Source organism: Sturnus vulgaris, chromosome 2 (assembly GCF_052056855.1).
Source record: "Sturnus vulgaris isolate bStuVul1 chromosome 2, bStuVul1.hap1, whole genome shotgun sequence".
NCBI lineage: Eukaryota > Metazoa > Chordata > Aves > Passeriformes > Sturnidae > Sturnus > Sturnus vulgaris.
In genome coordinates, this window is record NC_142244.1 from 34,262,821 (window position 1) to 34,286,943 (window position 24,123).

The following is a 24,123-nucleotide window of genomic DNA, read 5'->3' on the forward strand; positions in this document are numbered from 1 at the left end:
TACTTAGGAGCGCCCTTGTTGGGCAAGATCTCTGTTTGTCAGAGAGGAAAAGGGAGGAAAGGAACTATTAGATGAGTTGTCCATAGCAGATGTCCTTCAGCCAGGCAACTCCAACTGTTATCCAGCTACCCACCCCAGTGTCCAACACTGACCCCATGATCATCATGTACAGACCTCTGAAGAATCTCCCCCAGTGCCTGCTCTCTGCCTGGCTAAGATTTCGCCACCTATTCCCAGTGGAATAGACTCTTCAGCATCCCTAGGCAGTCTGCCTCAGGGCTCGCTACTTGGCAGGGTTAGGAAGTTATTTTCAGTCCATGTGAATTAAAGAGAAGAGTAATCATTTAATGTGCTACAGAGAAGGTTCAATCTTAGAATTAGGAAAAGTGCCTGACAGCCTTTCAGTTATTGAAGTGTGCACGTGATTTTCCACCATTCATCTACCTTCTAGGAAAAGCAAAATTAATTCATTAAATATGGCCTGTGGCCAAAGTTTGCCTAGTGAGTATTTCCTAATGAACAGTGATGCCCTGGCTGCTCTTAGGACACCAGTTCCTTTCCTAGGCAATACAGAGGCTTTGTGGATCATGTAAATGGTTTTAGCAGATGGATGTTTTCGTTAAGGTGGTTGAAAGCACTTGGATGGCAAAAGCCTACAAATTTCAGTGGGGTAGTTATTTGCTTCATATATGTGGTCTGTGAAAATGCAGAGGTGGTGCAGGCAGCCTGGTAAGGAAAAGGGAATATCTGGGAATTTTGTTGAGCCTTTACAATCTCTGAAGGAGCTAATAGAGATAAATCCTGCCTTTCTAGCTAGGATGGGAATAACTCTGTTTCCCACTGCACCTGAGAGGCTACAGAAAATTCAGCCAGCATGATCAGCTGTCCAAAAGCCAAGTCTCTGCCTTGCTGAATGGGATACAAGCAGTTGCTGCTGGTGGGGAAGAGAGATCACTTTCCTTGCCATGAGAGAAGTGTATAGGGACACTGGCATGGGACATTATTGTACCTTTCTATTGCAAGACTGAGTCTGTCTCTTTGGGACATCCGACCTGGAGACGACTGTGGGGAGGGTGGAAAGACTTCTTCCTCCCATCCCTCTGAGAAATGTTTGCTTTTTTAGTGAGAGGGGCATAAAAATGAAAATTATGGCTAAAACTTGAAATGCAGTATTCAGGTTTTTATGATGAGTCCAGATTATTTTGCCACAGTGAATGGAAATATCTTGTGTACTGCAAGATTATCCTTCATCAGCCTTCAGTGTCCAGTGCCCTGTGAGAATTGTGTCTCTGAGATGTAGTGCCTTTTCCCCTGCTTTTTAAGGCATGAGTATTTTTACTGTGCTGAAAAACATTCCACACCATATAAATACAACTATTATTGATTGCCACGTAGCAAGGATGACTCAGAGATTAAAAGATGCAGAAATTCAATTCTTTCAAAGCATTTTTTATTCATATAAACCCAACACATTTAATTTTGGGAGCCATGAAATGGCACCAGAGCAGCAAGCACAAACTCAGGAGCAGCATGGGACTTTCCCATGCAAATCCCACAAAGATACAATTTACAGAACAGCTGGAGCAGGGAGTGGAAATACTCCATCAAATCCAGGTCTTAATTTCAGGCTATGCTAGGGGACTTGATATTTTCTTTCCTCTCTTGAAAGCAGTTTGGATAGAAAGATGAAAATCCACCCATCCAGTGATGTGTTAAGGACAGTACTCCCCATCTCCATGTGCATTAGTTCATACCAGAGGATCCAAAGACACGTGTAATAAATCAGTATCAGTGTGTTTGCTGGGTTAATCCTTGGATAACTTTCTAGGACTCAGTTTACAAAATATGACTTGCATAAGCGACCTCCAGTCCCAGTCTCATTCACCATGGTGCCAGCATTAATCTGGATGTATTTAGAGGATTGTCTCTCATTGTCTGGAATTAATATTACAAAAGCATTGGGAGTTTCACTGCTACTAGCTCTCTTCCACACCTAGGGCTGTGGAAATGCTGTGGGGTTGGGACAGTCCCAAGCTGGATCTCTTGAGCCAGGGGAGAGTCATTAATTGCTGACTTCTTTTGATTTAGGTCCATTCCTGGTGATTGCTGATGTGTTTATACAGGAACCATGGTCATTCTACGACAGGTAAGTGAATCATTCCTGTCCTCAGCTTCTCTAGTTTAACTCCATCACTAGAGGCACTGATGAAAATATTTTTTTGGAGGGGAAGGGTCAAGTCAGGTTATTTTTGTCCTATCTTATTTCCCTAAAAGGACTGTTACAAGATGCAGAGATACTCATTAGCCTTAATCCTTGATTGGCTTAGAGGAAATCATTGCTCTGTATGTGTAGTCCAGATTAACCTCACACAATGTTCCACTTCTATTTTCTCATCTGGGATGGCCCAAAAGCTACACGTGAATCGTGGACATGCAGAAGCATAAAACAACTTACTGCCTGACTTAAAATAGGATCTGGTCAAAAATTGATTTTTAATTTCTGGGAACAATTCTGCTTTGGCTGTGTAAAAATGGAGTCTTTTTGCACATTTAAAAGAAATTGAAGGATGATATGAAGACAGTCTGAGAGAGTTGGGGTTGAGAAGAAGAAGGAGAAGGAGAAGGCCTTATATCACCTCACAGTGCCTGAAGGGAGCTTGTGAAAAAGGAGAGCAACTTTTACATTGGCCTGCAGTGATGGGACCAGGGAAGTGCTTTTAAACTAAGAGAGGACAGGTTTAGATTAGATATTAGGAAGAAATTCTTTCCTGTGAGAGGGGTGAGGCACTGTCACAGGTTGCTCAGAGAAGCTATGGATGCCCCATCCCTGGAAGTGTTCAAAGGAAGATTGGATGGGGCTTTGAGCAGCCTGGTCTAGTGGAAGGTGTCCCTGCCCATGCCAGGGTGTTTGGAACAAGATGACCATTAAAGTCCCTTCCTGTAGGGACACATATTGAGAAAACAAGAAAATTACAGCCTGAAAAATATTCCAGGCTGGAGCTTCTCAGCTCTGTTCCCAGAAGATAAGCTGGTCCAGCTCAAGGCTAGGGAGAATTTCTCCCAGGGTGATTATTTGGTCAAAATCAAAAGGAATTAATAACAAGATAGAACACCTGTTGTGGTGTGTGACCAGGCCCTGGGAATGGGGTGTCTTCTCTCTGAACCAATCACCTTTTCTCTACTCTTGGAATTGCGAGTCATGCTATAAAACCAAGTGTGTTTCTGAATAAACTTGTCTCTCTCTTTCTTTCCTATCATGAAAGATGACCATGTAGCTGTGCATCTTATTTCTGCTGCACTTAAAGGGTTAAAACCCCTTTCCATGACTACACCTTCCGACCCGAACCATTCTAGGATTGTATGAAATGGAGAATTAATTGCATAGCAGATCTCATGTAGATTCTGCAATAATTAAGGGCTTCATATTGTAGTGTTTTCCCTTTGTCTAGTACAGCATGTCTCACTCTCAGCTCCTCACTGCCATGTCTCCCCTGGGGAGGACTGACAGTCCCACCACGTGTCCTGGGCTGGGCTGCAGATTGAGACTCAAGTGTCTTTGTCAACACGGTCAAGCATTGATGCAATAGAGAAAATCTACCCAACAGTTTTGATTTAATTCTGTCTCTTGCTTGGTAAATCTGCTTTTGTCCAGCAGAAAGCACTGGACGTTTGAAGGAACTCACATAGTTTCAGTTTAGAGCAGTGACACAAAGTGCTGAGGATAGCTTTGAGTGGAAGGAATGCCAGAGATCTTGTGGAACAACTGAAATGCTTTTTATAGCGTTTCCCTAACCTGCCAGAACCAACAAAAACAGGCTGCACTTTGGTAGGGGTGTGTAGGAGCTTGGTCCTCCTTCCAAAGGCTCTAAGGCGTTGGCCCCATACACAAACTGGCTGATGCAGTTTGTGATGCCAAGGAAAATGGGTGTGGAAATTAAAACAAATTAGGCAAAAAGGTCAGAATAGCAGTTGAGAAATACCCTGCTACACCTCTGTCTAGGATGGTATCACTCCAGGCTGCCTGTCACATCTCTCTCTGGGGGTTACCCCTCTGTGGTTCGGCTACTGGATCGTAGTCTTCTGTGCCAGTCTGAATTCACCCTTTGTGGAGCTTTAATCTAATTGAGCACCTTGCTCGTTGTCTAAAAACAAAGTGTCCTGTCCAGGCAAGGCTGCAGCGTGCTTCTAAACAATTCTGAGCACTCTCCCTGTGGGTTCAGATGCCAAGAGGTTGCTGGCAAATATCAGGAAATAGGTTTATGTTGAATTTGTTGCTCATTGCAAACATCTCTCTAGCATGGATAAGGTGAGCAAGGAGCCCTCCATAATGAAATAAGGTTACCCAGATGTTAGCAGGTACAGGCTCTTTCTGAAGTCACTTTATACCAGTTTGTCCCATCTGAAGGTCCTTTCTGAGTCACACAGGAAACACTTTGCTCTCTGTTGCCCTAAAGTTTATGCGATGCTTAATTACAAATAGCAGCATTATTCGTATTTTGCCTCCTTCAGTTTACTCAAAGATTTTGGAAATATATATATATTGTTCAGGACCTGTATTACTTTCCAAGGAGCTTTCTCTCTGTCTTCCCCCTCCCCCCAGCTTCTTCAACCTGCACAACATGCTTTTTCCCTGAAAACTTACTCCAACAAGGTCAAATAAAACCCTAAATCATCACCTGGCATAGATGATCACAGAGCATTTGGCCCTTACTGCTTGGTTTCCACCCAGCTATAAACCCAGGAATTTTGAAGATGAGCCTGTGACATTGCTTCTCTTCCATTCTCCCATCAGAACACGTCATACCAAGATCTCCCTTAGGGACAACTGAGCACTGAGGCCAGTGCACAGCTCCAGCAAGGAGGAGAAAGCACGCAGAGCTTTCTGCCTGCCCTCTGTGTTCCACCCAGTAATCCAAAAGAAAAGCCAATATTGTTCCCCAGCAGGGGCCTGCAGGGAGCCAAACTTATCAGCTTTAGTCGCTAGCAAATTACTAGTGGCAAGTCCATTTCCATGCACAAAGAAAGGGAAGATGGAAAAGGAGGGCTTCCTGAATTCCTGCCTTGGCAGCCTGACAAGTTTGTTTGGCTCCACAGCACAGCAGCAGCTCATTCATGTGTGTTCTGTCTGTTACTTAACTTAGAGACCTTTTTGGAGCTGGAGTGGAGACAGGGAGGATGTGATGGTCCTGCCCACAGCTGACCACACAGCCTGGCCAGGAAGAGGGCTCTCCTGGTGGCAAATGGCAACAGACTGGTGCTTGCTGCATGGCTCCTTTTAACAGACTCATCTCCTCTCTCTTGTAGGCAAGAAGCTCCTATAGCCCAGACTTAAATCCAAGGTAATGCAAATTTGCTGTTGCTGGGCCAGCCCAGCAGAAATCAAACCAACTTGTCTGCTGGGGAATAAAAGCTGCTGCAAAATTTAAGTATTTTGTGGAGGACTGAGTTCTGCATCAGGAGTTGGACTGGATGATCCTTATGCATCCCTTCCAACCCAGGATATTCTGTGATCCTGCAAATCTCATCCATTAAACCAGACTTTTCAGATTATTGTTTCTGTGTTACTGTAGTCGCCTGACTATGTCTAGACCACATGAAGAGCATCTCTGCTGTTGCAGGTTTCTCCCATTCTTAGTGTCCCCCTAACCTGCTCCTGCAGTTACAGGGGGAAATAAGAGCTAAAAGAAACAGTGGAGACCTAATCTAAGCAGATAAAGAAAACCAAAGTTCAGCCAGATGTTAAAGTCCTGAGGGATCAAGCATAGTGGATGCCTCAGTATAAAGTTCTTTTCAGTTCAACATAAAAACAAGGAAGTTGTTCCAACTATTTTGAAACTTTGCAGGAGCCAAGGCTTAGTCAGAGACTTCAGCTCTGCACTCCTGGCTTGTCAGATCTGCTGGGGAGGTGACTCCTGGGGACAATGCCAAAATCTCACCGTTTCCTTGCTCCTATCCACTCTGCAATTCCTCTGACATTTGGCATTTGGTGACACCTCTGGCATTTCTTTGAATGTAAAGTCTGCAGTACAGCTTCAGCATTAAATCCCACAAGGCATACATGAACAAGATCATCCTTGATATATTCATGTTTCCGGTTTTTGAGGATATTTGTGGCTTCCTGCTCTCGTGTCAGGAATGGCCTTTAGAATAATTAATTTATTGTATTAATTTCTTCTTGTTAAGACCAGAATTGCACATTGCAATGCAGGTGAAGGGATTTGTGCAGTTTGTAAATGAGCAGAAATAGATGTTGTGACTGCCAGCATTAACAGAGTCTCTGTTTGATGCTCCAGGAGGTGTTTTCCTGTGCCGGGGGTAGGAATAGCAGAGGCCAGGTTTTGAAATCTTTCACATCCTCCACTTGGGCTGTGTGAGCACTGGCTTTACCTGGAGCTGACGTGCCCTGTTTTGAGCACCCATTCAGCTTTTCCAAGTGATTCATTGTGCTGTATGTTTTGCTAGCAGGGAAGAAGAGGCAGGGGAGAAAAACAATGCTGTTGTAGGTCTGCTTGGGGCTCATCTGTAATCATGTTATTATAAAAAGCAAAGTGTAGCTCTGCTGTTTGGATTCTCTTTCTCATAAACACTGAATAATTTAAGTCTTCTCCCATTTATGCCTTGTATCTGTCTGATCTATGAGTCTGAGGCTTCCCTGGATAGCTGTAATGCTGCAGTGGAAAGTCCAGCACAAGCCAACCAAAGGGCACATTTGCATATAGATTGAAACATGAATCGTTGGGAGCCATTCATTAGTTGCAGTGCTGAAGACATTTGGCATTTTAACAGCTCTTTGCATCAAATCCTTTCCATCACGTTTATGGGACAATTAAAGTGCTGGGGTTGCTGTGTGCAGAAAATGAAGCTGCAGGCTAGGGAGATGTTCTTGTAGCGCTATGGCTGTGGAATATAAATTCTGTGATGTCAAATAAAGGTAGAGCAAGCAATCTCAGCCCTGGCGTGGAGATACCTTCTGAGAGAGCCTGTCTGAAATGCACTCATTCCTGCTTCTTGATACCTCAGGCAGAAACCCAGGATCCATCTTCCCTGAAGTGTATGCACTGAAACCTTCATCTATTTGAATTCAAGACACAGAAGTGAGCGTTGTTGTATGTGCAGCTGAGTTTAGTGTTGCTTTTTTAAGAGGCAGTAACAAAATACTCAGCCAACAGGACATTAATTTCAGGATATAGGAAACTTCAAAGGACTCAATAACAAATTTTACCTTGATTTAATCTTTGGGGCCACGTGTTTCCCCGGGGAGAGCTCCTGCAGAAAAGCTCATATATGATCTTGTCTTGCTTGATGGTAACTTCTCCATGACTGTCAGAGCCCTTAAGGATGCATTTAACTTGCTGAGACCTGTCATCTGGAGCAAGAAGAGAGGGATTCAGCTCCTCCAACTGTCTCTTTCTCTTATACTCTCCAACTCATCATAGCCTCAAGCTGTGCCAGGGGAGTTGAGACTGGATATTAGGAAAAAATTTCCTCACCATAAGGATGGTGAATAGCTGCCCAGGGCAGTGGTGGGGTCATCATCCCTGGAGGTATTTAAAAGATTTGGCACTTGGGGACATGGTTCAGAGTGTTAGGTTAATGATTGGAGCTGATGATCTCAAGGGTCCTGTCCAACCTAAATGATCATTCTATGATTCTACGACCTGACCCTGAACAAGTCTCACTGTTTCTACATGCTTTCTGTAAAAAAAACAAAACAAAACAAAACAAAACAAACAAACAAACAAACAAAAAAAAACACAAAAAAAAAAAAAAAAAGGAAGAAAAAAACCCACAAAAAACAGCACAAAAACAAACCAAACCCCCAAAAAACCTGTCATGAATCCTGAAGCTCACCTGGCCACTGCCCCAGCTGGTGGAACTGGGGCCTGCTGGCCCATCTATCAGTCCCTTTTTCAAGAGTGAGGTTTGGGGAGGGAGATCAGAAATGCTTCACTCTCATCCACCCTGCATCTTATCCTTCTGCTAGGGATCAACACAAGAATACAAGTGTTGATTTCCCTTGGTCATCCAGCTGTAGAGCCTCTGACCTCTGTTCTTAATGGGAGGAAGCATCTTCATCCCAGCTGTGCAAGCAGTAGAGCAAAGAAGCTCCCATCCCATCCCCATGCCCCCATACCCGCCTGCCTCTGTCTGTCCCAGATGTGTGACAGCTGTTATCTGGACCATCTTGTCCATAATTTCACCAAAATCATATGATTCACACATATTTTAAAAAATCTTTTACGTAAGTTACGATTTCTTTTTTTTCCTGTTATTTTTATTCTTATTTATTTATTTTATATAGGGACTGACAATTGGAGGGATTTGATGAAAAGGTAGACATTTAAGCCAACATGTCTTTTGTGATGTGACATCCTCAGTGGAGTGTGGGACCGTGTTTGCTGTCTTCTCCTTGTACAAAAGTCTGTGCAGCAGGCTGGTGTCTCTCCCTGTTTGAGGTGACCTTAGTCTTCATCAAATTCCTCTTGCAAGATTGGAAAACATTTGATAGCAAGGCATTAAAAAGGGAACCCTCAACTTTTCATGGATTTGGGGTTATAGACACTTCTGTGGAATTACTCTGATGTGCACCAGAGAAAGATTTGGCTCTTATGGTGTAAAATTCATTCCCTTTTCAAGATACAGCATCATTTGCTAGCACAGAGTAGATTTGACAGCAATTTTCTTAAAGAAACCCACTTAGCTCTGGCTTTTGCAATCAGGTTCAAGAGGCTGAACACATCTCCTGGGGCCCAGGGGAAGAAAAGCAATAACAGACCTTTTCAAATAGCACAAATTGGAAAATGGCATTTCTTTCTCGGGAGAAAGTTGAGATGGGGGTGTAGAGAATATCTGTCAGGATGTAATTTCCTGGTCAATAAATAAAATAGTTCAATTGAAATTAAAACCTGAATTAGGAGACAGAATTCCAATAAGAACATCAAAATTATACTCTCCATGTCAGACTTTAGCAAAACACAAGTGTTTTCTCTAAAAGTTTTGTTTATATGTTTTTCCTGTTGCATTACAGGTTTTGGTGAAATGGCAGTCTCTAAGGAAAATTTATAGTGAGAATTTTTGAAGAGTAAATCTATTTTGAGTTGATTCATAAATGCAGCCAAAATAGTCAGATAATTTAGATGTTTGCTTGAATTCACGTAAGGAGACTTCTGAAAAAGAACTCAAAATCCCTTTAAGAACAAAGAAAATTCAGTACTGGCAGTAAAATAACCTGAGATAGGCCAGTGAGCCAGCTTCCACTTTAGATACTTCTGCTGGAGCTTTCCACAATGGGGAATGAGATGAGTAAGTGTGGACTAGGACTTGGGAATTTGTATTCTGATACTTTAGCATTTCCATTTTGCTACCCCTGGATAAATTTACAGATACTGCTTGAGTGGTCAGCTGTACTGCCCAGCTCCTGCAGGGGTTATGCATCAGTGTTGCAATGTAAGGGACTTGCCCTTTCCCTGTTGGCCACAGCCACATGGATGAGTTTTACAAGCGTGGGAAGGTGATAGGATCAGTCCTCTTCTTCTCTGCTTCACAAATCAGCCCAGTCTGGGAGGTGGCACAAGGGAGGTGGCATTGGCAAAGGAAACCAACTGCTTTCTTACACAGGGTGAAGGTCAATCTTAAAAGTTAACAAGGATTTCATCCTCCTTGAGGCAATTTTTGTGGAAGGAGAAAACTTCACCAGCTGTAAATTATAAGGACTTCCGTTCCTAAACAGAAACAATTAAAAAATTCTAAAGAGAGTTAGAGTGGGCTGAAGTTGGGAATGTATATCAAATGTTCAGATTTGTTCAGACCGAGGTCTGTCCCACTTGGCATTCTGTATCCAAAATGACTGTTGCTGAAACCAAGGGACTAGTAAGCATACATTGGAATTTCCCCAAAGTATTTTCCTATCCTTCAGCTAATTTCCTGGCCTTCACCTCTGACTTTTCAGCGTGGTAATTTTCCAAGCCTGTTGTGACTTATTTAGTTAGCACTCCCTAATGCATCTCCCTTCCAAGCACTTGTGCAATGTCCTTACTTCTCATCCACCTCCATGGCTGTTTGCTGAACCTACCCACCTCTGAGTTTGATATCCCCTTAATTTTGGACTGTAGGAGTATTTTAAAGAAGTGTCTCGTCCGACCTGTCCCACTCTGCCTTAGGCAACCTCCTGGGCCACTGGAGAAAGCACGATGCCACCTACCATAGAGGGTCCTTTGGTGTGCCTTAACCTTGCACACCCATTTGCATGTCCTGCCTGAGGCAATCCCACTTGCATCCTATAGTACTGCTCCCTCCCTACTCTTCTACCAAGAAGCAGATGTCTTCCATCCTTTCCTCAGAGCCACATTACCAGAACGCAGGAGAAGGAGAGGTTGGCTTATCCTGCGTACTGAAGAAAGAACCAAATGATGCTTGGTTTTAAGGTTAGGAAAAACACCTCTCTGGGACAGTGATTTGCCCACCATGACTCAGAAGCCTTTTGTGCAGCCCGTGCAAATGCAATGTGAGCAATTTATGTGCATCCCCTACCACCCAGCCAGGCGTTTTATTGCCAGCACCGTTGCTGGCAAATGACTCTTAAGGTCACACATCGCATTTTCATGATCTACAAATCACTTTGTGAGGGTATTTTACTGCCCCTTTACCCCATAAAATTGCTAGATTCGGTGTGAGAGGAACCAGCAGTCTTTCCTATTACATAGATGCTGGAAATTAAACAATATTTGCATCCAGCAAATGCAAATGGAGTGGAGGCATTAACTGTATTTCCATGCTGATACTGTCAGCTAATTCCTGAAACACAGATTTAATTAATATATCTATATAATACTCTTGGCAGTCTCAAAATTAAAGCTTTATGGCAATTAGTGAGTTTCTCAAAGCAAGTATAAAATTGATGAGTATTATTCACACGAATTAATTTCCCTTCACACGATTTGGGTTTGCACATGAGTACCCATTAGCTGCCAGGTTCTGAACAAGCCTCTGTGCCATTCTAGGCTTCCTGAAAACCCCCCAACCAAACCAAAATTTTAGTTCCAGGAGTAACATTTAACAAAACTTACTTGTAATGCAACCCTTCTCAAATGGGTTTTAGAGGCCATATCCCCCTTGTGCAGCATATGCAGAATGGACTGTCCATGTGATAAAATATCCATGAGGAATATAAGAAATACCAAAACTACAGGAATTATTTTCTGTGCCAAAATGCTGAGTTTATTTCTTTTATGGTTTCATTCTTCTAGCTACTAGAGTTGAGGATGCCCATATGAAAGTCTTATCCCACTGACAATCTCACCAGTATTCATTCCTTAAAAATTTCATGTAAGAAATAGGTCCAACTTCCTTTTCCAGTGTGTGAGTATTGCTTTGATTGCACTGGCTGGGGATTATTTGGTGGGACTTGGATTTTGAAACAGGTTTCTGGATTCATATGTGTAAAAACGACTGATTTTGGTTGATGGTCACTTTCTGAGGGCCAGGTCTCTTCAGTGTGTGCCCAACAAGCTCTAAACCATTAGCTTGTCAAGCTCACAATTTGGAGGCATCCACAGGCACATCTGTGTGTGTGTCCTGATCCAGCAAGTCGAATGTCTTGGCTGGGTCTGGCAATTGCAGGTGTGATTTGGACAGTGATGGTTGTCCCAGTCTCCATCGTCTTGTGCCAGCCTAAAAACTCCACTCCACCTCTGTTTGCAACCTCTTAGGGTTTGTCTAGCTGAACTTGCCATCTGATCCCTTCAGACCCTCAATAAACCAGATTGTCCTCTGTGGTCTCTATGTTATTCCAGCCTTCTGGAATTTCATATACTATTAGCATCAAAGTTTAATTAAAACCCATGGAGAAATCATCAGAAACAAGTCTCCTGAGGCATTTGGTAATTCCAGAGAGTTACAGCAGATGGGGCTGGTATTGTGCTGCACAGCTCTGCAGCTGGTCCATCTTCTCCCTCAGAGGGACCCACCACCAGCACTTCGGCAAGATTTTCCAATACTACAGGCACAGAGATTGAAGAATCCAGGCAAGTGGTTGCAATTAGCAACCTGCACTGAGTTTCCTTTTCAAGGTGACCTTGTACAGAGGCAGCTCTGGAGTCTTCAAAAACCATAAAGCAAGCAATGAAATATAGATTATTTTTCTAGGTTTTGATAAGCACTCACAGGATTCTTTTGTTTTCTATTTCATTGTGAAAAAAGAACTATGTGCTTCACATTCTCAAGACTTTTTCACAGAATCATGGTATCATAGAATGGCTTTGCTTGGAAGGAACCCCAAAGATATCTCATTACAATCTCCTGCAATGGACAGGGACACCTTCCACTGAATAAGGTTGCTCAAACCCAACCCAACCCAGCCTTCAACACTTCAGGGTTTGGGACTGCCACACCTTCCCTGGGTAAGCTCTTCCAGTGCCTCACCACTCCTGCTGTCAAGAATTTTTTTCCTGATACCTAATCTAAACCTAATCTAAACAATTTTTTTTTACATCTTGAAGTGTCTTTTCTTCTTTTGGAAGGGTGGTACTTTTACTGCAGCATGTCTGCACCTTTGTTGCTGGCACCTAAGGAACAAAGTCCAGTATTGAGATATTTTAAATTGCATCACAAGTGTTGCCAGCATGGTTTGTTTTCAGTTATGTTTTCTCCTGCCATCCTTTCCTCTCAGGGGCTGGCTTTTCAAACACACCCCTGGAGTAGTCAGCTTCTCCCTTCAGCAGTCATATCACAAACTGCCTCAGGATGCTACTCTGTGAGCTGCAAAATAACCTCCCTCCAGAACCCCTTCCTCTCCTCAGTAATCATCACAACCCTCAGTGGGCAAGCATAGATGGTGTGCAAAGTGGACAGATCTGCTCAGATTTGCTGTGGCAATGAAGGAAAGGTAGCATTACTCCCCTTTCATTCAATATTTCCAAAGGTGAGATATTCTATTTAAGGAGTAGGACTTGTCTAGACAGATCGGTGTGACTTTGGCTAATGCAGATGCTTAGCACAGACACATTTCTGCTGGGAAAATTGCATTTACACAAGTATAGCCTACTACTATATAGGAAAATAATATATTTGCAGTACGATTAAGCACTTCTTTATATTATGTCTGCATCTTTGTTTATGCAGTAAATGCTGTGCAGATTGCAATAGTCTCACATCTGTTTGCTGCACAGGAACTAATTGCAGACTAGGTCTCAGTGAGGTGGTGAAAAGGCAGGGAGGAGCAAAGGAGAGCCTGAAGTAAAGAAATTAAGCAGAAAGCATCTTCCCACAGCATTGAAGATAAAGCTAAAACTCTGAAAGAGAATTTGATAGGTTGCTTGTGAAAAGTAAAATATATTTTTATTGCAGATGGTGGAAAAATGCTCCTTGTTTCCAAATGAATACAATCAGCCAAAATAATTAAATTCATGTGGTTGTTTTTAGGTTTCTTTGAACAGTTTGCATGAGCCAGGATTAGAAACATCCCTTTCCATTTACATTTCTGTATATCATCTTTTTTTATTATTTTTCCCCTTAATCAGTACTGTACAATGTAATTCAAGCTGTTCTTTCTGCGAATCATTCTGATCTTGAAAAGGCTGTATGCCTCAGAGGCAGAACAATGTTTTGTAGATGTACCTATTTACCTCCATCTGTTACATAGTTCTGTAGCTCTCATGCTCATCAGCTGGGATTCTGCTTCCATGAATCAAATCAAACCGTTCTCTGCCTTCATCCAGGGAATAAAGCTCATGCCTGAGTGTGGCAGAGCCTCCATCAGCTATGCTCAGCTCTGCCACAGCAGGTACCTCACAGGGAGCAGCTCCACTCCCCCAGCCATGCTGCCAGCTCTGTGTTCTTGCTGCTCTCCCTGCTCCTGCACCGGGGCTTTGCTTTTTGCCTGGGGAGTCAGCTCAGGGCCTAAACCAGCAAAACACTTTGCAGAAACACATGAAAATGTGGCTGCTGGGTTAATGCCCTGAGCTGGTCCACTGGGGATCAAATCAAAGAAAAAAATCACAGATTCTTTAAGGCTGATCTAGTCCAGAACCCCTGCAATGAGCACAGACATCTTCAACTGGATCAAGTTGCACAAAGCCGTGTCCAACCTGATCTTGAAAGCTTCCACCACCTTTCTGGGCAATCTGTGTTTCAAACCAGTGCTTGGCCACCCTCGTTGTAAATTGACTTCTTCCTAACATCTATTTGAAATCTCTCTTCTTTTAGTTTAAAACCATTAACCCCTTTTCCTGCTAAAAAAGTTTGTCCCCAGCTTTCTTGTAGCCTAAATCAACCCTACTTCAACTTGAAGCCATTCCCCCTTGTCATATCACTACATGCCCTTGTCAAAAGTCCCTTTCGAGCTTTCTCTTGGGTCTTCCTTAGGTACTGTAGAGGCTCTAAGATCTTCCTGGAACTTTCTTTTCTGCAGACTGAACACCCCAATTCTCTCAGTTTGTCTCCATAGCAGACGTTCTCCAGCCTTCTGAGCACTGTCATGGTCTCTGGTCTCACTCCAACGTGTCCTTCTTATACTGGGGGCCCCAGAGCAGGTGGGGTCTTACCACAGTGGTGGTGAGGGGAAAGACCCCCCTCCTTTAACCTGCTGGGGATGCAGCCCAGGATGCAGCTGGAATTCTGGGCTACCAGTGCACATTGCTGGGTTATGTCCAGTTTCTCATCCATCCTGTCCTTCTCAGTGTTGCTCTCAATCCCTTTATCCTCTGGCCTATATGGGCACTGGGAGTTATTCTGACCCAGATGCAGGACCTTGCACTTGGCCTTGTTGAACCTCATGAGGTTCCCATGGGTGTGCTCCTCGAGCTTGTCCCTCTGGTGGCATCTCATCCTTAAGGTGTATCTCCTGCACTACAGAGCTTGGTACCATCAAAGGGATGGGAACAGATAGCTGAGTGGTATTGTCCAACTTTAGGGACCTATTGGAATCAGCATCCCTCCCAAACTATGCTTAGGGAAGGAGATGGCATTCCCTTAGTACCATCTTCCTAAAACTTGATGTATAAAACAACATTCATTTATAGAAAAATATTCAAAGTGTTTAATTCTGCATGGGTAAGGGCAAGGAGTTTCCATCATGCCTGCTATCACAAACTAAGGAAGATTTAGCTGCACCCTTGGTTTCTGGGGGTATGGGGCTGACTGTTCCTGGCAGATTGAGAGTGGATCTGAAAGTTCCCAGAGTGTTACCTAACAAACTCTTACTCCTAGGGCCTGAAGGAATATGTCTTGGTCAAAGAGTACTGAATTACAGGCTCCCATTCTAAAGTGCTCCCCTTCTGATTCCTCCTGCTTTTATTTTCCCACAATCCAGTTTTCCAGATTTGTACTTCTTATGATTGCTCCGTTGTCTTTATCTGGATTTCTTCCATTTGCATTTAGGACAGGACCTGGCCATGGGGCTAAAAGGCTCAGTCTTCATTTCCTGTTCCACTTCTGCATCTTAACAGATTTTTCAATCACATCCCAAGCAACATCCATCAGCTTTTTGTATGAGACCTGATAGGCAGGGCTCTGGCACAGCTTTTGGGTGGGTGACACCCGAGGACAGCCTAATCTACTTGTAGCATCAACGGATTGCCGGATTCTCCACTTCACCCGTGACAGTAATGCCATAGGAGCCACGGATTAAATCTTCTATCTCCCTGTTTGGCTGCATGCTTAAACTCCTCTCTTGAGCCAAGAGGTCCCAAACAGTCAACAACAAGCTCCTTGCCAAAAGCCAGGGAAGAGGTCAAGCATCACTGTGAGCTGAGCCTCATTACACCATACTGGGCTGCACCCTGGTAAATCCGACTGAATCCATAATTTTTGCTCGCAGAGCCTTTGACTTTCCCTCAGCACCAAATGGTAAAATGTTGGGATGAGTGTCACATTTGTGGGAGGTTTTTATCACTCCTGTCAGTATCGGAGTTACAGGGTGAGTAAGCAGTGCATCAATTATTGAATTATTTAACAACTCCTCTTGTATCTCTCTCCTTGCTTCAAGAAGCCTTTGTGTGTAGCTCATTACCTTGGCTGACAGCTGGTGCCTGATGCGCTACAAGAAATTGTGAATGGAGTCTTCTTTGAAACAGGAAAATTTGTAGTGTTACCAGCTACCAGCATGTGCACTTCTCCTCTACATTATCATTTGTTATTAAGCAGAAATGCGAGTTTTTTCTTCTTTTTCTACCTCTTCCTGATGATAGTGACAAACGCACAACTAAAGATGAGTGCAAAGAATAGCAATGAGCAGTCCTCGTTCTCCCTTGGGTTGCACAGCTGTGAATCCAGGAGGAGCTCTGTTAAACTGAGCAGGGTACACCTGTGTAATTGAGAGCTGAACTGAATCAGACAGGTGATATCTAGAGGTGATGATATGTGTTTTTAGTAGAGCACAGACATTCTACTGCCTGTAGCTGCTGCAAGACCTAACTGGCATAATCAGCTGCAGTGCACCAGTACATTTGGATTTCAGTGTGCTCTCTCAATCACACTGAAATTTGGAGCTGGGGGAATATCCTTTTGCTGGGAATATCCTTGCACTGGTGTCATGTGCACTAAGGGTTTTCTTTCTTCAAAGACAAGCAGGAAGGGAGTAAAGGACTCAGCTCTGGACACCTGGATATGTGATTGTGTCTGTTTCCATAAGAAAAAGAACAACAAACAACTGCACAAACGAACAAACAGGTTGGTTTACATCAGTTGTCAGAGGTATGGCCCACAGATAACATTTGGCCCACACAGTGCATCAACAATCATTCTGCAGGGTATCATCTTTCTTATCTTAGAAAAGCAAGTTTTAGAGCTGCAGGGAGTAACTGCTGGCCTGAGTCCACAGACAGCTTCTGCTAAACAGTGATTTTTCCATATCCTTCAGCAATTTATCTACCAGCCCTTAGGGATTTTCAGTACCCCTGCAATGGATAGGAGCCACCTTAGCTAGCCTTGGACACATGTACTGTGGTTTTGCAGCTCCAAACTGTCCTCTTCACACATTCCTTTAGGTCAGCATCATCTGACCTAGTTTAATTAACTGCTTTGGTGGCCATAGAAGTGCCTCTTTTTTTTTTTTCCTTTGAATGTAGAATAGGCTAGGCTAGGATATTTCATGTGAAAGGGATGATCATCTAGTAAAGGTCTGGATGTCTTCCTGAGAGGTGAACACTGGGTTAGTTGAGCTGTACCTGACCTTTTGTCACTGAATAACTTAGCTTTTCAGTGCTAGCTGCAAAATAATTGATTCAAGAGCACTTTTTGAGCCCTGGTAGTGTCTTATGCATTTTCTTTGGGACTGAAAAACAGGTCTGGGACAAAGAAACCCAAGCTTTCATTAAATTAGGTGTTTCAGCTACTGTGAGGATGCTTCCTGCAGGTGGAATTTCCCTTCTTTCTCCAGCAGTAAGGTCCATACCACTGCAATAGCTCTTAGTGGGAACTCAGGCCTCAGCAGCAGCATAAACTTATTGCCTTGTGTCACATCAATTCCTTAGGATAAACATTTACCCTTACTATGAGTATGCACAGAGCGTGTCACAGCAGGACCTTGGTCTCAGCTGTGCCTGCTGCTGCAGAGGTGTAGTAAATCATCAGAGCAGGGTCCAGCATGGCTCTTCAGGCTCAAACTTCTGTCTCTGCAGGGAAGGGTCTAATGTTACCCCCAGGGAGCTGTAATCTAAACCGGATGGCATTGCTGACAGCCTGCCAGCCAGCTAAAGGTTTCTTTTCCTCCACCGTGGCCCTCCCCTTATTGTACTAAGTGTGTTTATTTGTTTCCCACATAAGGCATAGCACATTCCCTCAGAAAAAGCAAGGCTTAGTGCTGTTGTTCTGCCTCTTGATGCATAGAGAAGGGAGGCTGGTTTCCAAGCTGGGTCATCCCTTCCAAGGAATGGGGTTTCCCATTTCCAGGAGGCAGCACTCTTGGGTCATTCAGGCAGACCTCACTGCAAATGCAGAGTGTCTCTGGCTGACACATGTGACTCTGCCTTTGTGTCCCCAGAAAATCTGCTTCTAGCAGAGGGGCAATGTGAAAAACATAGTGGTAATGTGTGCAATTACAGATCTTCAGCAGCCCCAATGCCCGGAGACAAATAACCACACTCATATAATAGGACTGCAGAGGCAGGATTCAGCCCTCTAGGGTCCCATCTGTCCTTTGGATCCTGTTCCAAGGATAACCTAGGGCAAATCATTGCAGTCCTCTGCTCCTTAGCTTACTGTTTGGCAGCACACCAGGATTCAAAGCCTCAGAAATATGGTACAGGGTATGGCTGGGCAATGATGGCATTGTCTGCTCCAGTGCAAGATGAGATAAATCCTCCAGCTGCTCTCTTGGATCTTCTGCTCTCACACTGCTCCAGTTTCTGGGGCACAGCAGAGGAGAGGTGTTCTGGTGAATAAAGAGCCTCTGTAGGACCCCACTCAAATCCAAAGAGCCCATCCTATGGGTCCCTTTATGTATATTTAATCAGGCTTTCCTTCCACATGGATCCTCTCATTGTTTTTTAGCTTTCATTTGACAACTATCTTCTACTTTCTAGGGGAGCAAAACTACAGTCATTTACAGCACTGTGTGTTCAGGTCATGCTGGAGGTAGACATCTCCCTTGGGATTACTACATTCACTCTGTCCCAATCTCCCTGCATTGCTATCATGCCTCATGTACATTTTTACTTGCTTCTTTGGTGGATATCCATCTAATTAATCTTCACCTGGCTTCTAATCCATAAGACATGATCTCTTCCTTACTTTCCCTTCATAGCTACAAGACTTATACACCCTGTTGTTCCAGGGCTTTGTAATACAGCTTAAACCTTCAACATTGCCTGCCCTTTTGGGCAAGGGCTGCCTTGCTGTTGTCACTACTGCTCATGGATGAGCAGAACTAGCTCATTCTGAGTTTAATGTAGCCATCATCTGCTGTTGTCCTTGGAGACTGTGTCCCATGAAGGGCATCTATGAAGCCTTCCTTTGTCTAGAAAGCTTGCCTTCAAGACTGTAAAATCATAGAATCAATAAGGTTGGAAAAGACCTCTAAAACCATCTAATCCAAACATTAATGTAATGCTGCCAGGCCTACCAATAAACTGTCCCTATGGCTTGTTCTTCATGGACAAATGGATTCAAAACCCCTTGGAATCAAGGCATCAGCAGAGCTTTGCATTAAAACAGTGATAAATGAGAATGGCTTAGCAGCTGCATTGTTTTATCTAGTCATGCATTGCTCTAGTCTCTATAAATGGCACTGCTTTAGAGTCAAAATTTTACTGGAAGAAATTGGAGCTGAGCTATAGTGGTCTGAAATTCTCCAAATGACCAGAAAAGCCTTTCTTAGCTGAAAATGAGAAATTTCAAGTGTACCTAATATAGGACAAGAAAAAAACGAATCTGAGGTGACTGTAAAATGCCTTGTGCTCTTCTGGTTTGGCCAGTGGTCCTGACCAGTCCTTACCAGAACAATCCTCTCTATAGAGAAGGAGTGATTGCAGAAATGGGTTTGTGGAGCTGGCAGGTGTAGAGTCAGTGCAACCTCTGTGATATCTCCGTGATATCTCCTTGTATTGAGCCCATTCTCATCCAGCATAGGCTCTCCTCTCACCTATAGGCACGGAGGCTGTGCTGCACTGAACACCTTCCACTCAATTATTTAAAATTCAGTTGCTATGGATCTACTCAAGGCGATCAGTTTAAAGAAAATGCAGATGGCCTCTGGTTTTGAGTTCCCGCTGCACTTTGGTTAATTTGGTATGTAAAGGTATTAGGTTAATTAAATGCCATGTGTTGCATGGGGACTGACTGCATTTGTGGATTAATAAGTATCCCAGAGTGTTCTGTGCTGAAAGTCCTCAAGCTGGCAGGTGGTTATTTCACTAAGAAAGGAAGGTAACGGAGAGAAGTCCTGGGGAAATGAAGAGGTTTCCTGTTATTCCTGCAGTTGTTTCTCCAGAACGGGTAGTTGCTGTGTCCTTCAGGTCCTTGACAGAGTATCAGCCCTTGCTGGAGAGACTGGAAGAATTTAAGTGAAGAGAAGCAAAGTTGTTCATTTTGCCCTGAGATTCCCACAGGGCTGGTCATATACAGAGAGCGTGTCAGCTGGCCAGGGGAGGACCATGGCTGGTGCATGGAAATTTTCCTGCTAGGAGAAGACCTTTACAAGAGCCATATTGTGAATCAGGTCAGAGGGTGTCCTGTGAGCAGCAGGTATGGTCACACCGCTGGTCTAGAGCAAACCAGCCACCGTATTTGGGCACTCATGGTGGAATACACCATGTAGAAGGCAGAGAGGGACAAATACCACTGTAAAGTTTTGGAGATGCTGAAGAAGAAGAAAGTCGTTTTCATGCAGCCATGCCCTGAGGTGGTGGAAGATCAGGAGAGAGACCAGGGCAGATGGACTCTACTTCGCAATGTCAACCAGGTCCTGAAGCCCACGACCATGCTAGCGGTAAGAAAGGGGATCCCAAGCCCTGAGCATGGCTGGAAGCTTTCAGGCTGCTTTGAAATCTCTCTTGCTGTTGATGGGATCCTTGTACTGCTTACGCCAGCTTCTCTCACCTTCCTCCTTTGTCCCCCCCACCAAGCACTGTAGCTCCCCTGCAGTGCAACCTCCTTGCTCTTCACATTTGGAAGCTCCTCCTAAAGATCTTCTTTGTGAATTGTGTGGATCTGCGTGTGGTGTTTCCTCCTCTTGCACCATTGTTTGGTTGTCACCGCCCCCAGTTTGTGAGGTCCTGAGGGTCTGCCCCAGAGCAATTTGGAAGATTTTTCCTGTTTGGAAGGGTACTAAAACCCACTGGCTGCATTGAGGAGGAAGAGGCAGACCATGCTGATTTTGTAAAGGGTCTGGTGGTATTCTCACTTCTCCGGTACTCTGTCATATATTTTAGGAAATAAACTGCACCGATTTAAGCATGAGGCAGGTTATGCAACTGACAAGCCACAGCTGGTAAATGCATGAATCCCCCCGATTTGCCCTGAAATCCCCAATATATCTGCTGGGTTTGGGGCTGATCCGAAGGGATTGCTTCCGCAGAAAGAATGTAACTCACTTCCATGGGGTTTATATGAAATTGATTAAAGTCAGAAAAGGAAATAGGTCAGCTTAATAAGTGATGTTATTTTATTAACCCCCCCCCAGCCTTCCTGAGCTTACCAGCTTAGCCCATCCCATAAGACTTTTTTCACCAGTATTAAGAACTGCACGTTAATGGGTTTAAAAAGAGCAGTTTGAGGGGATGAGCTCTCTGTGCATTAGGCAGACAGAGCACAGAAGTTGTCTTAGTGGTTGCAGAGTATCAATTTACCTTGGGGAGGTCAGACTGCCTTTTATCTCAGCGCTGCAGTAATACACCATACGAAGAAGACTGCTTTTACAGCTATTCAATATTAGAGATTTTCTTAAAAAACAACAGCATTACAATTCTTGGATTTTTGATCAAGAGCAAGTTTTACAGAGCTGCTAAGGTGTTGGAAAGGTTTTCTGCTGAGCAGGAACTGAGCAACCCGGCTCATCTCTTGCTGACACCTTGATCAGGTTACCCACTGTGTGCATGAATTTGCCCAGTGATGCAGAGAGGATAACAGTGCTGAACATTCTGAAATGCTTTGAGGGTCTTGGATCAAAGGAGCTAAGAAATAAATAGTAATATGAATGGATTTATAATGTATCTGCTCCTGACACTGCCTTCATTAGTTGTGATTTTTTTGCCTTTTTAACTAAGTTATGAGATGTGAGGATAAGACAGATAATGTGAAAAATATATTAATATGACATTTTCATGAGCTGCATAAAGATACTTAGAGTTGTAGCACAACCCTTTGAGGAAATGAAAACCCAAACTAACGACTGGATCCTGAGCTCCATGAAAGCAGGATGACTTTGTTGATACCCTAGTGGAAACCTAGCAAGCAGCTGCCAAGGGTAGAGTCTGCCACAAAATGGTTGGGAATTCCTGGTGTGTAGTTTCTCCATGTATGGACCCCTGAGTGTAACCTTACATCCTGGTGGTACTCACAGGTTTGTGTCTCTTGGAAGTCTTAGTGAATGGTGACTTGGATGGTGATGTCTCCAGTTCCCACTGCCCAGCACAGAGATGAGCATTGTTGAGCAGCCTGTTGGGCCAAACCAAATATATAAACATGCTCTGTCCACAGAAGTGGTTGATAGTTGATACTCAGGAAAGGGGTTATATCAGAGCACATGCAAAGCGATATATCCTGGTTTTCCCTTCTCCCTCTCCCAGCAGTTTTTCAGGACTTCAAAAGGTAGATACTGCATTTGCATCACGCTTAATAGGTACAAGTGAAGCTGGTCCCCAAGAATGTGGTGTTAGGTGGGGCTACAAGTCCACAGCATTAGCCTCAGCTACTTGAATGGAAACACACTTTACAACTAGATTGCTCCCAGTTTTAATATCTTCACCTTGAGAATAGGGGTGGGAAATAATTCTGCTTTTTTCCACTGTGGGTCCTCCTTGGGGCTTTAGTTTGTAGTTTAGAGTTTGCTTTTGTATTGAGGGAAACAGCTTCTTTAAAAGCTTTTTTGCATTTGAGTAATTTAATAGCCACAGAGCTGATGAGCAGATAGTCCCTGCCCAGCAGGACTGACAAAGGTGTATAGGATCAGTAGTGACATGAAGTGAGTGGATAGGGGTCAACTGCTTGCTGTGCCTTTCAAAATGAAAACACAGAGTTCTGAAATGAAAGAGGTAAAACATTTGAAACATGTAAAAGGGCACAGCCTTTTGGGATTATGGATGATAAAACCAGGTTCAGGACTCAAATGAAAGTGCTCACAGCAAATAAAATCCACTTAGAAGTATTAAATACAAACAACCCACCTACACACTGCTGTAACTGGAAGAACTCTTGATGAAGAACGTATATCTGCCTCTGTTTATGTTCTTAACCCATCTTTAGTCATTCCCTTTTCAGCAGTCTCCAAGGAATATTTGATAGTGGTTATCTGCAAGTAAGAAAGGTTCCACAAGCCCCCAGATAAGGCTTAGGAGAGCTCAAAACCATCTCTTAAATGTGACTTCCTAGGTTTTTATATTTCACAGAGAAAAACCTCTACTTGGGTGGGTTTTTCTGCCTGTATCACTGTTCTGTAACCACTCTGTGACCAACAACCACTCATGACCTTGAGAAGCAGAGTGTTAGGGCAGTGGGATAGCAGAGAGGTGGGATAGTAGCAGAGGTGTGTAGACCATGCCCTGCTGCTGGCACCTTGCAGGGGATTTCACAGAGCCATGGAATCATTAAGGTTGGAAAAGACTTCTAAGATCCTTGAGTCCAACCATTAACCCAGCAGTGTGTTCATCACTAAACCATGTCCCCAAGTGCCACATGCAAAGCATCTGCTTCCCTGAGCCTCTGTGGAAAGGCGGGGTTTGTGGTTTGTGAGGGAAGTCATTTGACTCGTGCTAATGACTTGGGTACAAAGCATCAACAACTTGTATCCCAAGGGATGCTGAACTCCTTGCAGCACTGAGTGTAACTATGCTGTCTTTGGTTCCAGGGGGATTATGTGTGGATGGACCTCAAAACCGGACGGGAATTCGACGTCCCCATTGGAGCGGTGGTTAAACTGTGTGACTCTGGGCAGATCCAGGTCGTGGATGATGAAGGCAATGTATGTACAAAGGCTTGTGATGTCCCTTCTTCAGCTCCATGGCCTTGCTAGGCCAGGGGTCCCAGGACTATGATAATCAGCTTTGTTATGGACTTCCCATATGTCCTTGGGAATCAACTGTGCCATAGTTTTCTATTTGTAAAGACAAGACAATGTTGTGTCCCTGTTTTTGTGGCTGTACTGGGAGTACAAAATTGAGAACCTTCTTGACAACAATGATAGCAGAAGCCTCCAAAATACATTTAGGTAGTTCCTTGAGCAAACCCACCTCAACCTGAAGTTCCTCTGTTGTTACTCACCTTCTTGACCTCCTGCCAATACCTGATGTGCCTAAACACTGGTTCTCCTTCAACTTGCTGCCTCTGTTTTTGTGCAGTGGTGGCTATTTTAGAGTAAGGTCTGTACCAAGGTGGTTCTCTGTGTTCTTTTCGTTTCTTGCTGAGGTAGTTGTAAATACTCTTGCTCCCTTCAAGGGTAATAAAGATTTGGTTTGGCAAGGCCCTTGTGGGCAA

The 24,123-nt window shown here is 43.8% G+C and overlaps 1 protein-coding gene across 8 annotated transcripts in view; it reads left to right on the top strand.

The window, feature by feature from the left end:
* The window catches only part of MYO7A (myosin VIIA), a 99,547-nt gene that overhangs the window by 16,793 nt on the left and 58,631 nt on the right, over positions 1-24,123 (top strand). For all 8 annotated transcript variants that reach the window (XM_088159212.1, XM_088159213.1, XM_088159216.1 and 5 more), the window contains exons 2-3: positions 2,089-2,146; positions 23,498-23,611. In XM_088159212.1, coding sequence (XP_088015338.1) covers positions 2,129-2,146; positions 23,498-23,611 — 132 coding nt within the window. In that variant the 5' untranslated portion in view covers positions 2,089-2,128. The remainder of the gene's footprint in view (positions 1-2,088; positions 2,147-23,497; positions 23,612-24,123) is intronic.